Raw genomic sequence first — 19,284 nt, forward strand, 5'->3', positions numbered from 1 at the left:
TGTAGACTTTTGTGATGTGATGTGATGTTTCAAAATTAACAAAAATATTATCATATTAATTCTTATCACTCATACTATAAATAAAGTTGAGATACTAATTTATTATGAGTATCAAAAATTTCATGTACGGACAGTCGAACTTGGTTATTACGAGGAAGACAGGGCCGACTGAATTTCCTCGATTTTTTACTAGCAATTTCAACCATATGTGTGATACTTTTTCAATGATGTCGGCGAAAAAACCAATTAGGTACTTAGACACTTACATAGTGTCACAAACGTAAACCTATCCCAATATCAAGTTTTTTGTTTAATAGTTCTTAATTTAAATTCTTATTGATTTTTGTGATTGCCACACCAGAGTATTGTTACTCTGGTGGGTACTAATAGCGGCCTCCGTGGTGTAGTGGTCAAGACGCTTGATTCACGCACGGAAGGTTCCGGGTTCGATTCCCGGTGAGAACACAAAAATTAAAAATGTGATTTTTCTCAAGCCTGGGTGCTCTGTGATGTAATTCACTACTGTAATTAGGCCTCCTGGTCTGTTGTGATGCAAAAAAAAAAGATAGCACAAGGGCTATAATCTCTCTATTTCATTTTTTCTCGAAGTCTTCGGTCCTCACGGAGCGCACCGTGCTTTAAAATAAATATTGTATACAGCCCACTATTATCAAGATCTTTTATTTAGTAAGATCGCTGCCATATTTATTGAATTGGCTACAAACACCAGCACACATTTTTCCGAGAGGAAGCCCATTAAAAAAGTGAATAAATTTATGGAAAAAACCACAAACTAAAATGTCAAATCATGTTTCTTCATTATATCTGAGATCTCGCTATTTCCGTGATCGTTATAACCAAGTTCGATATATAAAATTAGCATTTGTTACTAAGTTTCTAATATGGATACTTTTACATGCAAAAAACAGATTAGATTTGTAGAATTACAATTATTTACAAGTCACAAATTCATGTTAAAATTTAAATTTGATAATTTTTTTAAACATATCAATTTTGTTACATGAAAATAATTTATTGTGACAATTAGAACATTGATTAAAAAATCAAAACCACCATAAAAAAAAATGAATAGCAGTAAAAATTGGAGGACATAATTTGCTGCAATTGAATGTTTGTACATGGTTAGTTTTTAGATCATGTCTCTAGCTACTAATTTTAAATCTTAAATGATCAATTGTCAATGTCCATTAATTTTCTCCGCACTAAAGATAGAGATGCTTTTCTTTTCTTGTAACTACTTTTAGGAGAATTGTTAGCAGAGTTTGGTGTGAATGTGGATTTGGTCGGAGAGCTACATAGAAGATAGTTGGATGGAGAAATGATCGATGATTTGGACGGAGATGGAAGGTACCCTACACCTCCTCCACTCATTTTATTAGGAGAAACAAAAAAAGTTCCATTTCCCGATGAAAAATAGTCTTTCACGTCATCAGGAAACTCGGACTTTCTTTTCTCAAGCATCGAAAGTTTAGCTGAAGATGTATTTGCACTTCCACTTGTTAGATCCACGATCTGGATGCTCGAACTAATGGTTTTATTATTGTTTGATGGTTCATCCATTATAAAACAATCTGAGTCATCAGACATCGGGTTATTGTCACATGAGACCATTTCTTTGGTGTTATCTACAGGAAGAGTATTACTCGAGTTCAACTCATGAGATGAGGAATTTTCAGACGTTTTAACACTAGTTACATTATTTAATGAATTCAATTTTACATTAATTTTCTCAGCTAGTTTATCAATAGAAAGATTGCCGAGAGAATTATTGTCGAGATTAACGAATGATTGATACAAAGAAATATCTTTATGTTTGGCGGAGTCATTTTTAGTTTTGCTAATACCATTTGTATGGGTTTTAAAAGATTCTTCGATGAAATCAATCATATCGGGGTCAGGTTTTGCCTGATTTATTTTAGAGTTTTCAGGCTTCACCTCTACTGGGGTATTGACAGCGGATTTTTTACTTGCGGTTGGTGCACGTTTGACAGCACTTTTGACAGTGTTTTTGACAACATAACAGACTTCTGTTTCTATTTTGGAATCCAATAAATATTGCATCCACTGAATTTGTTTACATGACAGTTTGTCCCCATCGCCTTTTACTTCCACGAACTTAATCTGGAATAAAATATTTACAATATGATCCACAGAATCTAATCATACAATAAAAAAAAACATATTAAATATGTACTTTTTTATATCTACCAGTTGCGAGACATACCCATCTCATTATCAAGACACTAAATACACCAACATGCAATTCCCTCTATACACCTTCACCACAGTTATTATTGATATACATTTTAAGTGGAAACAGCAGACTGAAAATATTACTAATAAACTTAAGAGACTAACGTATATATTCAAAACAATTCGAAATATAATGAATGTACAGGAACTTTTAAAGATTTATTTTGCGTTGTGCCAATCAATTTTGGAGTACGGTTTAATCGGTTGGGGTGGTGCGAGTGACACAGTTTTAAATAGTGTATTTGTTGCACAAAAATCCATAATTAAAATAATACTCAGAGTCCTCAAATGAAAGACATAACCCCCACAATACATCACATACAAATAATATAATCACTAGATTCTCAACACATAGACAACTTAAACAAATACAAACTAATACCACTTTCGGACAAAGGGATTTTGAGTATTATTCAATTAAAATCTATAACCTACTTCCACTATCTATTAAAACAATTAGTAACGAGAAAATGTTTAAAAAGGCTATGAAAAAATGGATAGTGGAGCTAGGTAGAAGTAAAATGGATTGTCTCATTCGCCAATTCCAATATTGAATCAACTGCTCCACAAGTGTATAGCTTATGTTAGGTTTTTGTTATTTTCATTGTGTGTTTTGTAATATAAATAATGTAGATGTACATAAATACCTTGTTTTTAAAACTTTTTTTTAAATTTTTTTTTTTTATTTTTTTTTTTTTTAATGCACAAAATACACAATTTTACATTGACACAATTATGTTTTTTATGTCCCGAATTGTTAGAAAATTCCGTGTTAAATCGGGACTCTTCGATATATAAATCAAAAATATTTATTTACATATTACATATTACTGTAATTATCTTTTTTTTTTAAAGTTAGTCTTCTTTGTTTATTCTCAAATGTAATTTCAAAAAAGTATATTGTTAATTGTCCTCGGCACGGGAAACCCCAGTGAGGTCACATTATTTTTATTATTCATTATAGTTTGTAAGCGAAAAATATGAATAAATAAATAGTAAGTAAATGCGCAAAAATTAAAAACCAATGTGCTGACAGGACACATGACGTTAGTGGCCAACATCAACATTCACTAATTAAGTTCACTAAGTTCAGAATCGGGTTGTGGTCCCATGGCTAGTGTCTCGGACTCACGGATCAAAGGACCGTGGTCCGAATCACACTCTAGCCTAACTTGATTCCTATTTTCTAATAGTGAGTTATTTACAACTCTTTTAAAATGGCCCACAAAATTAAATATTTGGGTAAATTATAAGAATGCAAATATATCTTGTTTTTAAAAAAAAAAAAAAAAATAGGTACAGGGTGAGCATTACAATGGAACATTGTATAATGGGCTATATTGGTTTTTAGTGAAGGTGTATAGTTGGAATTGCATGTTGGTTTAATTAGTGCTCTAATGAAGAGACAGGTAAGTCTCGAAACTGGTAGACATAGAAAAGTCGGTAAGTGGTTATATACAATTATTTACTAACATTTCATAAAATGTTTGATTACAAAGTTAGTGCTTTAAGTATTGATAATATAATCAAAACTAATTGAGTTTGAGAAAATAAATAGTTAAGTTAAAGCTTAACAGCAAAGACAATCTATTATAAAAACGACATATATGCAAAAAATGCTGACCTTTTTTGTTTTACTATTCCACACGGTGAGGTCCGGGAATCCGGAATGTGAATAGTGATAGTCTTCTGCCAATCTCTTGCAGATACAGTGAAGGCCTTTCTGCCCTAGACATTCCGATATGATCAACATTGTATCCCAGTCTATTTTATCACTCAAAACAGAGATTTCACCTGAAATAATAAGCAAAGTTGATTTTTATTTATAATGAGTAAGTTCAGTGTTAGGAGAAATTGAAAATAAAAATGTTTTCTAACACATAGTAAAAATTAGAGCATTTGGCAATAAGCCCGCCAATGTACAATTAACATTATGTACAAAAAGTACTACTGTACTACTTCGGGAATTGCACTGGCAACGTTTTCCACAGAGGGTGGAATACAAACTCTGTTGGCTTATGTATAAGTCACTGCACAACTCTGCTCCAGAATATCTAAGGGAACTCTGCATTCCAGATGAACTAGCTGACAGACGTCTTACGCTTAGATCAGCTACATCTACGTCGAAAGGAAAAGTTATTATACCTCTACGCAAACAGCGCACTAAATTCGGCGAACGTGCATTTGCGGTCGCAGGCCCTACGGCATGGAATACTCTCCCAGCAGAGGTCCGAAACTGTGAGAGTGAAGTGATGTTTCGGAAGAAACTTAAAACCCACTTGTTCTCTAAATCATTTGAATAAATTCTTGGCATGTGGTGAAAAAGTAATATGAAAAAGTACATTAATTTTCTTAAATTAAAAAGTTAAAGTTAAAATTAAATTTATATCTTAATAGAATCACTTTGTAAATCGCCCTTGAGGTATTAATTTATAAAAATGGCGCTATATAAGTTATCCATAATTATTATTATTAAAAAGTTAAATAAATAAATATATCCGAACAGTGTTGCATTATTAAAAAAAAATCTTCGCTACAATTCACCACTGAAGCAAACATTACAATTCAAAACAGTTTTTACTCTCCTCTGAAAAAAGTATGTTTGGGATTTACGAGTTTTACAAGTTAGGCTGAATTTTAAAAAAGAAAATCACAAATTAGTGCTTCAAACATTAAATTATTTACCAGTTTTTCTCATATCTAGCGTAGATTTCATTTTGGCGGTAATGTCTTCCATGTTGGCAGTCTTTATAAACTGTAGGCGCTCATCTACAAGAGGTTTCCTGTTCTCGTAGAAGTATTTAGTGTTCATATCCAAAGGGGAGTCTTGGTACGGGCAGAGGAATATACCTATCCCTTTCTTCACAGTACTGTAAATTATGTCCCAGAAGAGCAAGGCAAATAAGTTGAGGATTATCCGCCCCTCCCAGTGGTCTCCTGTAAAGAAATATTTGAGAACAAGAAGGTATCGTGGTTTTAAAAAAAAAAAATTCATGTACTATTTACAATATAATTATTTGTCCTCGTGAAAGTTTTTTTTTTTAATTCCCACTGAAATTTGGTATGATTAAGTCTCGCTAAGGTTAAGTTGAATTTATTCGCATATTTACATTTAAAAAGAAAGCCTCCCTCTGTTATTGCTGGCGTCCGTCTACTCCCGACTGAAGGAATGTCTAAATCGGATATTAAAAAAATGTTCTTCTTGATGCTTGGCAATCGGGATGGGAATCTTCGGCTTCAGGGAGGGTAATCTTTCTTTTTTCCCTTAATACGTCAGCACTTTAAATCTTCTTGGGTTATTCCTGATCACTGGACTACCCAGTTTTTATCGGGTCATGATAAATTTAATGAAAAATTATTTGTTTTTAATATTGATGATTCCCCTTCGTGCTGCTGCGGATATCCTAATCAATCTTCCGAACACATTCTGTGGTCTTGTCCCTTTCCCCCTCTCTATGAATACCGAATGGAGCCTCTCGCTACTATTATAGGTCCTGTCAGATATACAGATCTGGTGGCTTCCAAACAAGGCTTTGATAAGTTTTGTAATAAAACAACCCCAGTCAATGAAGAATTCACTTCCCTCTTCTCCACAATCCAATGAAGTATAATATACTCCTGGATTACCTCCTTTCAGCACAAATATACCAAGTCTACCAAATTACAGTAAGTTCCCGTAACTTATTTCTCGGGGGTTTAGAGTTGTCTCTTAAAGAGCCGAGCTACTGAGTGGAGGATGCTTTTGTGTCGATTGATAAATCTCCTCCTCTGACATCTTTTAAGTACCGGGTTTATAGGTAGGGGGCGAGCACTCTCACATCCTCGGGTTTAACCAGTAGTCCTCCGAGGATGCGGCTCTTTTTGCGATATAAAACATGACATTTGCATATAATGTGTATGGGTGTTTCACCATCTATGTTTTACCGTCAGATCATACCAAAGTTTCAGAAAGGTTCATTCTAACAAGGAGTTTATCCATTTTGCAGTACCCTGTAAGGGCTCTACTTGTTATATCTCTCGCTTGGGTTCGGTTAAGTTTTATTAAGTCAAAAGTTAACATTTATGAGTACACATTCAGCTATCATTTAATGTATTATATGATCTTTATAAGCGTAAGATCCGTACATTATGTAAGGGTGAGATAAGCATTATCGACAAAATCAAGAAAGGAGCTCTGCGCTGGTTTGGACATGTAGAGCGAATGGACAGCGAAAGAACGGCTAAGAATATTTACAATGCGAATGTTGATGGATGCAGAAATAGAGGAAGACCAAGAAAGTGGCATGATCAAATCCAAAAAATACTTAAAGATGGACATGTCAAAAGTCGGAAAATCAGTCTTCTCGCGCGTGCATGAGAAGATGTATAAATATAGAGGAAGCGAGATTTGTATGCAAAGATAGAGTGATGGAGCATTCTATCCTCTCTGCCTACCCATACGGGGAAATGGCGTGATGTTTTGTTGTTGTTGTTGAACTTTATTAATAAGAGGGAATGGGAGCAAATGATGATGATGATGATGATTTTGAAATATTAAAAAAATTATATTTTTTTTTACATGGAGTGGAAAGGATTGATGTGCATATGTTTGTAAAATTGTACCTATGTCTGTTCAAATTAGACTTACCAAAATCATAGCCGACATTCATTAAATAATGTAGTAAAGCGTAATCTTCTACTGAACTATATGTTCTTTCTCCAGCATCATTGTCAAAATAGTATCTGGCTTTTCTGCCAGGTGCATTGCTGAAAGCAAAGAGGATACAAACTTTGAATAAAACATGGTAAATATTGATCTAAACAGCGATGGAGAGTTAGGTGTACAAATAAAAAAGAATGTAGAGATTTTGTACGCAGAGATTTTGACTAAAAGTAAAAACACATAAGAGTAAGTTGGATTCTATATTTTTCCCACAGTCCCAAATTAATGTTGTTGAAACATTTTGTTTCTTAAGCACTTTTGCTATCCTGTCAGTAACATTCCGTACATATGGCAGGTATGCAGTCCATTTTGTAACATATTTTTTATTAATCTTCTTCGTGGCTTGCGATTTTATAATTTGGTCAATTTGTGGCTTCTTATATCCATTACGCTCTAACACATGTGTAATTTCTTCTCCCTTTGCATATTCATGTTGGTCTTGTTAATAGAGTATTTATCAGTCCTGGTTATTGCGCTGAATGATGATGTGAATCAGTGTGTAGGTATCAGTTTGTATGTGTTGGTTTTCTGTACACCGTATCCCCAAGACTGCCGTTTGATTTCTTCTTTACGAACGGAAGAGAGTCATTGTTTTGTAGTTCCATTGTGAACTTTATAAGGGGATGTAATGAATTTATGTGATCTAGAAAAATATATAAATAAAGGACATTTATTAAACCTGAAAGACAAGAACCCCCAGAAAAATTAAGCAATTTATAAACTGAGCTGCCAAGGATGATAAGGTGCACATTGGACAAACAGGGCCCACAGTAAAGAAAATAATTGACGAATATAAAAGAGCGTGTTAACTTAGGCACCTTGAAAAATCTGCAATTGTGAAACACTTCATATACACAGGCACAGTTTGCCTTCGAACCAATGATTTTGCATACACCTAGAAATTACAGTGCACGAACAATAAAAGAGGCATTATTTTGGTACGCGTATTTGTACACAAATCTGGATTTCTCCCAAGGGGGAATGGTTTCTCGTTTAGTAAGATATATACAAAAATCAAAAATGTTATCTGTGTGGATATTCGCTAATAAGCGGAATGGGGAATGTTGTAGTACTTAAAGTGGCCACTTAACCCAGCCAATGACAGGTCATAAGCCCTGTAAACGCTCGAATATCCATAATCCTGAATTTGAAAAAAAAAAAAAAAAAATTCTACCTCATCTCTGTAGGGATATAAATAAAAAATAAAAGAGGCAATTGAAATACACAAACACCCAAATAACATAAACAAAGACGACGGGCTGAAATTAAACTGAACATGGTTCCCGGCACTACACAATACAACTGCGACACGGTACAAATTACTAGTACATAAGTACATGTTTTTTTCTACAAAAACACACAGTTTACCCTGAAGATGGCTCCTGCAATGTAGCTAAAACGTCGTAACGAATCCAATTTACACGGGGACACCCAAAAAAGATACACATTGATAACAGTGGCCGTGAAAACCTACACACCTGGTCATCACTCACATTTTCCATATTACGATATTTGGCACTGTTTAATTATTATATTAATTGAAGAATAGACAATACTCCAAACAAACTTGTTTTATAATTGTATTCATCATGTTATATACATTATTTAAACTGAATTTGAGCAGAAATAAAATGAAACATTAGTTGAAACACAGTACCTAATATTATGACGACAATGTCATATATAACATGATTAATCAAGACAAAAGAAACAAACTACCCATTTTTGTAATTAAATAAAATACTTACAAATTAATATACTTGTAATTGAGTTCTTTTAGAAATAAAATTTTATAATGTATGAAACAAACGACAAACGGACAAACTGAAACTCGCATAGATCATTCAAAGTTTGATTCACAGTGTCTTTGGCGTTTGGCATTTGACCAGGTGACCATGATAAACTAATCCACTTCTACTGGGATCGGTCAAGTTGGCTAAGAACGTGATAAACATCTGTGATTGAGCTAGTGAACTGACTGGGCCTGTTGATCACTCCCATGTTCTTATTAGAGCATATATTATAAGGCTACTTTATATTGTGCAATATTAAGACTTAACCGTTAAAAAGAATTGGCGGGAGCCGCCCGTCCGAAATCAAAGAGTTGAAAATAGTATGACACTTACTCTTCCACTGCTTTGGCCGGAATTTGTATGGAAGGAAAATTGTGTTCTTCAAATTTAGAGGCATCTTTCAATAAATTAGCCACTTCAGGATCCAGGCAAGTATTCTTGGATATTCTTTGGGCACGGATCTTCAATGGAGCCTTCTCATCATCAGACATGTCAGGCTCGTTTAGTGCCAGGATGAGAATCTCAGCAGCCTACAAATATTAAAGACATTAAAATAAAACAGAAAGGCCGTGAAAATCTACAAAGTCTATTATTTTTTAAGTGACCGAAGCAATATAACCAAGTAATTCTGTAGAAGCTTTTCACAATTACATTTTTTTAGTGGCATTTTGCAGTTACCTGAGGAGTGCATAAAACTTTATGCACTCAAACCTTTTTTTGTGCAATTCTGAAGATATGTGGATTTTGTTTTAAGCAATTAAAAAATGTAATTAGATAATTAACAACGCGTTGTTTACATACTTTACGTGCAAAATCCAGTGTTTGGCAAATGTGGCAGAACACATAAACTTAAGTCTTCATGAAACGAATTCTGAACGAGCTATCAATTTTTAACATGGGCTCTAAAATTGTATTTCTGGATATGAAGAACTGCAAAAACAATTAGTCACTAAAAACAAGAAAATTCCAAGAAAAAAAGAAAAACAACAGGGAATGACGGTGAGATTAACGCTAATTCTACAACTTGTCGACCACTGTCTATACTATTTCTTCTGAAAAAGAGAGAGATTTTGAGCCATATTGAAAATTGCAGCGAAGATGATCATACAGCGAGGATAAATGTATATAATTTATTATTTCTCTAAATTTTTATGAAAAAGTGAATGGCGATTCAATTAATAATATTATTTCTCTAGTTGATGTCTGACATTACAGGTGATATCACTCATCAACAAATGTTCAGGGAATATTTTTATGCAAACTTTTTTAATATCAATCATGCACTTATCAAAGTATCAGTCTGTGAAGTCGAAAATGTCTAAAGACAGTTGCCGGGGGGGCTTGATTTATCAGACTGTCTAAAGATTGTTCCCGCTGGGATTGGGTTAAATAAAAAGATACAAAAATTGAAAAAATATATATATATATGTGGCATTACCTGGTTTTTGTCTTTAAGCCTTGTGTCCAGTATGAGGGCCTGCTCCGAGTACCAGAGAGCGCGTTTGTGCTGGCGGTAGTGGGTCTGGTCCAGGAGTACCATGAGAAGGCGGAGGGCTTCCTCGTCCAGCGCATTGGAGCGGCTGGACTTGAAAATACCGAGGCCGAGCTCCATGGCCTTGATGTACTGGTGCTGAGGGGTGAAACGCCGCAGCCAGGGAGGGGGGATCCTAAGCGACAATATTTACTTTTATTTTAAAGAGCATAATCATTCCTTTGTCATCATTATTCTCGTGGAATGTAATGAGGAAACAACAGAAAAAAAGAAATAAATATAACGAAACAGCAAGGAAAAGAATTGACGAACACAAGAGAACATGTAAACTTGGGCACCCTAAAAAATTTGCTTAAACGGACCACTTCATAGAAATGGGTCATCTTTTAACCTTTGTACCAGAGATTCTGCAGAAACCCCAAAACACAGTGTACAAATAATAAGAGGCAATCAAATACACAGACACCAAAATAACAGTATCGGTGGGCTTAAATTAAATTCAACATGGTTCCTGGCACTAATGACACTGGACGTACCTACTGCCGACTGCAACACGGTAAAAAATAATAATACACAAACATATTTTTATCCACACAACACATAGTTTACCGAGAAGATGGCCATTCAGATGCACAATCAGATTTTCTGGGTTAATATTCCGTGCGTCAGTCGCACCTTTTTCCGGCATTTCAGATCTCATTGTAGCGTCTATTATCAGAGTGATCAATATCATCCCCAATGATGGGTGCTGAATGGAATCCAAAATGTCGGAAAAGATTGCGAACAACACACGGCATAATAACCCGGAAAGAAAATTTTGTACATAAATAAACAGAATTCATATTTAATCATTTATTTAATTCATTGCAGAAGACTGCTGCGAGATATTGCAGTTTATATACTATTAAGCAAGTTGTCCAGATTTTTATATAATATATATATATATATATTTTGCTATTATTTAATAATGTATATGCTTCCCAATTCAACGCAGGGCTCTTGGCCTCATTGAGTTTGGGATATGTTTTTTTTATTTTCTATAATATATATGAATTTGTATGAATAAATAAAAAAAAATACACGTGTAGTTTATTTTACACCTTGATGAAGGGAAAAAATGTTTATATCATATAAAATATAAATGAAGAATTTACAAGAATTACACGATTTTTACTGTTAAAATTAAAAATATAATATAGCCACATACCAATCATTGATTATTTCGCTTTTAGTGCTCTCCATATACAGGTCATAACACTTTCTAGTCTTCTCTATAATCAGTTTACTGTTCTTGACACCCGATGCTGTGGTCAACATTAGCATTTCCTCAAATAAGCGATTGGCTTGGAAGTATCTAGTAAAAAAGAGAGAAATAATATTTATTATAAGGTGGATAATTTCTAGAACTTAATTTTATATAAATAAATGTCCTTCCCAAGCGTTGGCTTGCCTGCTATTAGCTGGTTCAGCAAACGTTTTTTCGATATTCAAGTTTTCCACCTACCGGTCCCAATTGTGAATCTAAACCATCCAAGGACCCACTCAAATACACACACAAAAATTCATCAAAATCAGTCGAGACGTTTAGGAGTTCAGTGATATACACACGTACAGAATAATTATATATATAAAGAAGATCAATAAAAACAGAAGCACAATAAGTTTTTTTGGGTTACTATGCTGTGTGCCGTTCGTACTATTTACCGAAATTTCGGAACGCATTACAGTGCCTATAATCAGGGTTGATGTTATTTGTGTAGATAGATGTGTAACCTTAAGTACTAAGGACTTGTACCGTGTCGCAGTTGTTGTCTACAGCTTGTCGATTTGAAATCTGTGGCGCTTCACAATCTACGCTTTAATGTGATTCCTTTACAACTGAGTACCAGGATGATTTTAATTGTATCCCATCATCTCTGTTTATATTGTCGGGATGTTTGTAGATCTCGATCGCCTCTTCTACCAATCGAGTTTGGTGACTTTTTGGTTCCTAAGATTATCGGCACGAAGAAAAACTTATGCCCTGTTTCTATTTGATGTTCAGCGAAAGCCGATTTTTCGGGGTAGCCGAGCCTGCATGCACTTATGTGGACCTTTCCTTTGGTTATAATTTTTCAGGCAGTCTGCCCGATATACACCTTGGGACAGTTTTTACAATTCAGCCTATAAATATCGTCAGTTTTGAGAGGGTCCCGGTCCTTTGCCGATTTGAGACAGTCTCTAATTTTTGTTGATGTGCTGAAAACGGTTTTGATACAGTGTTTTTTGAGAATTTCGGAAATTCTATCTGTGACATTCTGTACATATGGCAAACAAGCTGTCCCTTTATAATTGTCATTATTATTGACATGCGTTCTGTTTGTATTTGATATGGAAGCTATTCTCTTGAAAATATCCTTCTTTTTATACCCGTCCCAGAAAAACTTATTGTGCATCTGAACGGCCATGAAATATATATATATTTTTAAAAAATAAATATTTGCGTTCTTATGATTTACCCAAATATTTAATTTTGAGGGCCATTTTCAACGAGTTGTTATAACTCACTATTAGAAAATGGGAATCAAGTTGGGGTAGAGTGGGATTTGAACCACGGACCTTTGAACCGCGAGTCCGAGAAACTAGCCACGGGATCATAACCCGATTATATTCTAAAAAGGTTTTTTATTTCTCTGGATAAATCTAATACATACTTTCTGTTTTACTTTTTAGGCATTATCATACCTGATATGAAACAGCTGTTAATTTTGTATTTACATTATTTTGTAATTACATTATTTGTACCATCTACCATTGTACAACTATCTGTACCATGATGACTTGGGGTTTTTAATGAGAAGCCGAAAAAGATTAAGACAAAAATGTTTTCTCTCTTTGTTGCAATAACTTTCAATATTAATACCTCCCTAGGGAGCATAATCCAACCTTATCTACAACCATTTTGACATACTTACAAAAAATATTGAATTCTTGAAACTTAAAAATGATTTCAATAAAAAATATTATGCATAGAGCAGAGCTATCGTGTATCTATATAACGTGTAGATGAACGCAATAAAGTTTACAAGTCATTTGCGTTGTTGGAATGTTGTCTTGTACGAAAAACGCATTATATGGAAACCGCATTATAATAATACCACATTATAGGAGGGTTGACCATATAATGAAAATCTAAAAACTCAGATACACTAAAAGATTTTTAAAAGTGGTGGAATTAATATATATTCTCATATAACATGCAGAATAATGCAGTCTAGCATGGCAATAAGCAATACTAATCATTGTATTAGGTGGAAAAATAATAATTATAAAAAACTTACTCGAGAAAATGGATTCTTTGCGGAAAAATGCAATCCGGTGAATCACATTCAAACTCCATTGCCGGGTAACATTGTTTACCATGTCTCACGTTAAGCAGCAACAGCATCAAGCGTTTCTCCCTGAGGATCTGTGGGTTTATTCCTGCGTACATGATGGAGTGCATCATGTCAAATGTCACCTTGGCTAAATTTGTTATTTTAAAGTGACTTCCAAAGACAGCGCACATTCTGGAATGCCGAAGAGCATACAATATATTTAATATTTGAAGTTCTTTTTTGCCATTTTGCTTTTATTTTAACTTATTTATTTATTTAATTGACGGACTTTTGCAGTCCATTCTAACGATGGTAAATACAATTTCTTATAATAATACATGTACTAATCAAATAAAATACAACTAAATAAAATTAAAGCTAGGACAAAAAAATTAAAAATTATTACCTCAAGACAAGATCCGGTCTATGTTAGTGATTTTTTAAATCTATAAAGACTTACACCAAAAAAGTCCAGATCTTGTCTCGAGTTTACAATACGACACAATCGGGACATTGTTGCATGCAAGCCGTTTGTGCTGTGTTGATCGAGGAACAGCACATTATTATTTCACAACTGGCGGATTGGAACATTGAATGCCACTTGTTCCAGTAACGATGGTACATCAATTAAGCCATTCAGTAAATTAAACATAAATATAGAGTCAATGTTATTTCTACATTTTTCTAGACTTGAGATTTTTAACATTGACTCCATTTCTCCGTAAGTGTAGTCTCAAATACTAACAGAATACAATAGTCTAATAAAATCTATATTAAAATAAATTTAAGTCTACAAAGTTCTCCTAAAAACCATAGGGCAAAACACAGGCCCACTGGGGAAAATAGCCTAATAAAATAAAATATAATGATAAATGTTGGACCACAAAGTTAATGCTTTAAATATTAATAACATAATGATAAAATTTACTAACTTTTTTAGTAATTTCTCTTCAGCTGAAAGAACTTTACATTTAGTTTTACTATTAGCTTTAACAAAACACTTGGATATGTCCGTTTTCCCGGAGCATATTTTTTTTAGTATATTTACTATAAATTCCTTTTTAGGTTTAGTTGGGCTGCTTGACTTCTTCGTAAATAAGTTCTTTGGGAGGTTTTTAGCAATTTTATTGAGTTGAGTTATATTCAAGACAGTCAACCAATCGTCTAGATTCATTTTATCTCCTGCAAAATAAAAGAAAGAGATTAAAAATAATACTTGTTCAGTCATATCACTCCACTGCTTCGGGAATAGCACTGGCTACGTTTTCCACAGAGGGTGGAATACAAACTCTGTTGGCTTATGTATAAGTCACTGCACAACTCTGCTCCAGAATATCTAAAGGAACTCTGCATTCCAGGTGAACTAGCTGACAGACGTCTTACGCTTAGATCAGCTACATCTACGTCGAAAGGAAAAATTATTATATCTCTACGCAAACAGCGCACTAAATTCGGCGAACGTGCGGTCGCAGGCACTACGGCATGGAATGCTCTCCCAGCAGAACTCCGAAACTGTGAGAGTGAAGTGATGTTTCGGAAGAAACTTAAAACCCACTTGTTCTCTAAATCATTTTAATAAATTCTTAGCATGTGGTGACAAAGTACATTATTTTTCTTAAATTAAAAAGTTAAAATTAAATTTATATCTTTATATAATCACTTTGTAAAGCGCCCTTGAGGTATTTATTACGAAAATGGCGCTATATATGTTATCCATAATTATTATTACAAAAAAAACATAATTTTCTTTGTTTACATTGTTGTATTCGGGGGTGGGCTGCCAATTTTTTAACAAGGGGCTCGCCGGGGGAGTTGGTTGGGCGGGGGGTTCGAGGATGGACGGAGGGGGAAGTGGGAGGGGGAGGTATATAATTTTGTTCTAACTATCCAAAACACCGATACATATGGACGCAATATAGTGTATTATCAAACATCGGCGTTTTAAAGCACTGTTAGGCGATTGTTACACTATATAGACAAAAAACAAATAAGTCTCTTTTATTGCGCATCCCTAATAAATATGTTTCTCATGAAATTTCAAAAGGCAACAAAATGTTATGTTTCATAATACTCGTACATTTAAACCATCCACTGAAATTGCATTTATGTACTGATTTGATCTGAGCATATTGATTTCTCTTAATTTAACAAGTGGCTCGCCGGCCCAAGTTAAATTTAACAAGGGGCTCGCCTGAGTCTCTCCGACCCCCCTGCAGCCTACCCCTGGTTGTATTGGTTGTTGATAATTAGCAATTTTTAGAATCAGGAGTAAAAGTGACAATTAAAAAAAAAAAACATTTTTATATGCAAAAAAGAATTTAGTATCTTAACCTTAACTTAGAATACTTAATCTTTTAAGTCTTTTTAAAATTTTAAATGTTACATATACAGGGTGTTCTTTAAACCCTGTCACATCCGAAACCACAATGATCAGTATAACCAAGAAGACAAATTGGCACATTAAAATAAATTTTTAGAACTAATAAAATTTACAAAAATAAAATATTAAAAAAAACAAATGGTTGCTTACTTCTGCAAGGGTGAAGCGAGGAGAAGGGAGGGGGGAGTCTGATACACCGTCAAACACATGGCCACGCCCCTTCGCTTCTCCCCTGCAGAAGTAAGAAACCATTTGTTTTTTTTAATATTTTATTTTTAAAAAATTTCTGCGTTCTAAATATTGTTTAAATATGCTAACATGTCTTCTTGCTCATACTGATCATCGTGGTTTCGGATTTGACAGGGTTTAAAGAACACCTTGTATTTTTTAAACTATAACTATTGATCAAACAACTGACCTTATGTTTAGTGGTGTGATTATTAGTAATGAATAATTAATAATCCAAAGTTTTACTTCCCAAAAATGTTTTTCCCTCTCTGTCGCAACAAATTTAGATATTTAGTGTTAGTTTATTTTTGAGCGACCCATTGTTTGCGGCGATCTCTGTTATGATAACTATTAGTTATGTTTTGAAACAGAAAAGAATCGATAATATTTTTGTATTATGGTGACACCTATTCGCTCCACGGCAAAGCAAACATGGCGGAAGAAATTAGAAGGTAACCGAAATTCATAAAAATGTGCACGCTGCTGCAACATAAGGTTCCTGAAATGCACAAATGCGTGCACACCATAATCAAAGTGTTAACAAAGGAACAGTCATCATATTAAATTTGTTTTAGTGATTTTACACAACCTATAGTCCTTAAAATATATCTTGATTAAAATGACAGCTGTCAAACTAATGTCACTAGTGATGGGAAATTATTGATCACTTATCATGTACCGATCATATCGATTTTATCAGTTTTTTCATGCAAACATGAGACATTGTTTCCAAAAATTGATATAAAAACGCAAAAACAAGCGTATTATAGTGTGTTTAAGACAATTATTTACTAAAAAATAAGACATAATACTTTTTTTCATGAATAACAACAAATTAATTATTTTTTATTCGATCGATTTACATTGATCAATTTGTCTCAGCTCTAACATTTTTTTAAAATGACGTAACCTTGTAAGAACGTCGTTAATAGTTAGGTTTATTTTAGATTTTTCTAGTTTTCAAGCTGATTTTATAAAATTATGTTGATTTATATATCATATTAAAAAAATTAATTAACATGCCAGATACGAATGATTTTTCGTGTGTCAATATAAATCACTCCTTAGACGTTACTACAAAGTTTTGTCCTCACTTTTGCTGACAACTGTCATTCTCATCAAGCTATATTTTAAGGACTATAAATACGTAATTATATTACTTAACATGGAAAATCCCAAAGTTAGCGCTTACACACAATCTGTAGTAACATTTAGTGATAAACATTAATTTTAAAAAGACAATGCCAAACATACCATTTAACAAGAATCCTTCATGCTCCAAAGCTTTTAAAATACATTTAACAGCTTCAGATTTATAATTTCCCAAATGCACATATTTTGTGATAATTTCACCCCGTTGCCACTTCCACTGCAGCCAATACAAGTGTGAGAACAAAGTTTGCAGCTCGGGGTTCAAACCGACAAAGGACTTAATCAGGTTCAGCTCTTGGTCAGAAAACAAGTAATGCAACGTATGGCGAGACAAAAAATCATTCACCATTTGCATGAAAAAGTCTTTTACATAGTCAGATTTTACAATTCCTTGGACTATTGAATTGTCTTCGTATTTCATTACACCATCTTCGGGGATTTGTAGAAATTTTTCATCTAATCCATCATCTACAAGTATACCATGATTCTCTTCCTGAGGTTTAGTATCTATCGCAGACTCCGCATCATAAAGTATCCTACTTTCATTTGATTCGTTGCTTTTGAGGACTTTGGAAGGCCCTGATTCATTTGATATTTTATTTTGTAAGGTTTTTTTTTGTGGGGAAATGTCATCTATAATTATGCAGTCACTGTCAGAATCTGCATCGTTTTTCATACTAGAGGAACATGTCAGCTTAGAATTGTCGGCTGATCGGTTTTCTTTATTATTCATTTTTACTTTATTAGATTTGAAATAATTTGTTATTTTATTTGTTCTTTTCATGGTATCTGTTCAAAGAAAACATATAATCATTTTACCGACGAGTGCGCCTGCTGATATGATGTAGTACGCTGTAGTGTTGGCGATACGTTTTTCAGCAGTTTTCTTAAAAACAAGCAATAAAACATCTTATGGACTTATTCTGAGGACATAATAGTAACACAATTTAAAAATATTAGTAAATATAAAGGCGCCGAAGATAACCTGCGAAACTAACGTCCAAACAGTGTCTGGTGATTAAAGTCACTAAAGTGACATTTATTTGACACTCCAACTTATTCCGCGCTTCTACTGTTGACAGTGTTGACCATAGAAATTGACCGTTGTTGACCATTTTTAATATTCGTTCGACTTTTTATTGAATTTGTTTGATCACAGAAGATGTCGCATAAAAAGCAGATAGGTCAAAAATAAACTGCTTGTAACACACTCTATACAAAAGTGAATTGCTGAGCTAGGCAGCGTCGTATTAAAATAAGTTGGCGCGTTCGCATACCATGGTTCGAAGTCCCAGGTTCGATTCTAAGGTAGACGCTAAATTATTACAAGTGTAGTTTTACCTTTTAGTATTTCACTCTTCCTGAACTATTACCTGAAGTATAAGACTGACCACCGTACTTTCATGTCAATATACAATCTAATAATATTTTGAGATGTCAAAATGTTTGTAAACAAGGCTGGATGAACTCTTTAGAAAGTTATTAAGATTAAAATTTACTATAACAGAGAGAAAAAACGTTTTTGAGAGGGGAATATGGAAGTCTAGGCATCTACAAATGCAGTGCAGTATACACACCATCCGGTGTGAATAAGATGATGAAGAATATGACGACAGTATACGATTTAAAACTTTGAAAAATATTAATTTAATCGTTGACGAATAAAAATATGAATTTGGAATTAATTTTTCTGGGTTTTCGTGCAGTGTGTTGTTTTCACTATTTGCCGAAGTTTTGGTTCGCATTGCAGTGTCCATCTAGGTTGATGTATATTATTAATTTTACAGTTGACATTTATTTTATAGTAATTTTCACCAACTCTGAAAACTTGAATAATAAAGGTACTCTGTACGAGCGTTAAATCTTTATAAAGACATCGTTTATTTATCTATTGATGGAGTAAAATT

The 19,284-nt window shown here is 33.8% G+C and overlaps 1 protein-coding gene across 2 annotated transcripts; it reads right to left on the bottom strand.

The window, feature by feature from the left end:
- Positions 1 to 340: 340 nt before the first annotated feature.
- Positions 341 to 18,454, bottom strand: LOC148279632 (uncharacterized). Of its 2 annotated transcripts, XM_088229654.1 has the most exons (11): positions 18,363 to 18,451; positions 17,480 to 18,263; positions 14,550 to 14,799; positions 13,582 to 13,809; positions 11,469 to 11,615; positions 10,208 to 10,436; positions 9,103 to 9,299; positions 6,902 to 7,020; positions 4,960 to 5,211; positions 3,899 to 4,068; positions 341 to 2,142 (listed from the first exon to the last, which is right to left on the bottom strand). In XM_088229654.1, the coding sequence occupies exons 2-11, from the start codon at positions 18,159 to 18,161 to the stop codon at positions 1,192 to 1,194; spliced, it is 3,225 nt and encodes a 1,074-aa protein (XP_088085780.1). In that variant the 5' UTR covers positions 18,162 to 18,263; positions 18,363 to 18,451; the 3' UTR covers positions 341 to 1,191. The 2 variants fall into 2 exon arrangements, with proteins under 2 accessions (XP_088085780.1, XP_088085779.1); XM_088229653.1 differs by having other exon boundaries at positions 17,480 to 18,454.
- Positions 18,455 to 19,284: the final 830 nt, after the last annotated feature.

This window comes from Micrasema longulum, unplaced genomic scaffold, assembly GCF_059751315.1.
Source record: "Micrasema longulum isolate JH-2025_06_02 unplaced genomic scaffold, ASM5975131v1 h1tg000692l, whole genome shotgun sequence".
Lineage (NCBI taxonomy): Eukaryota > Metazoa > Arthropoda > Insecta > Trichoptera > Brachycentridae > Micrasema > Micrasema longulum.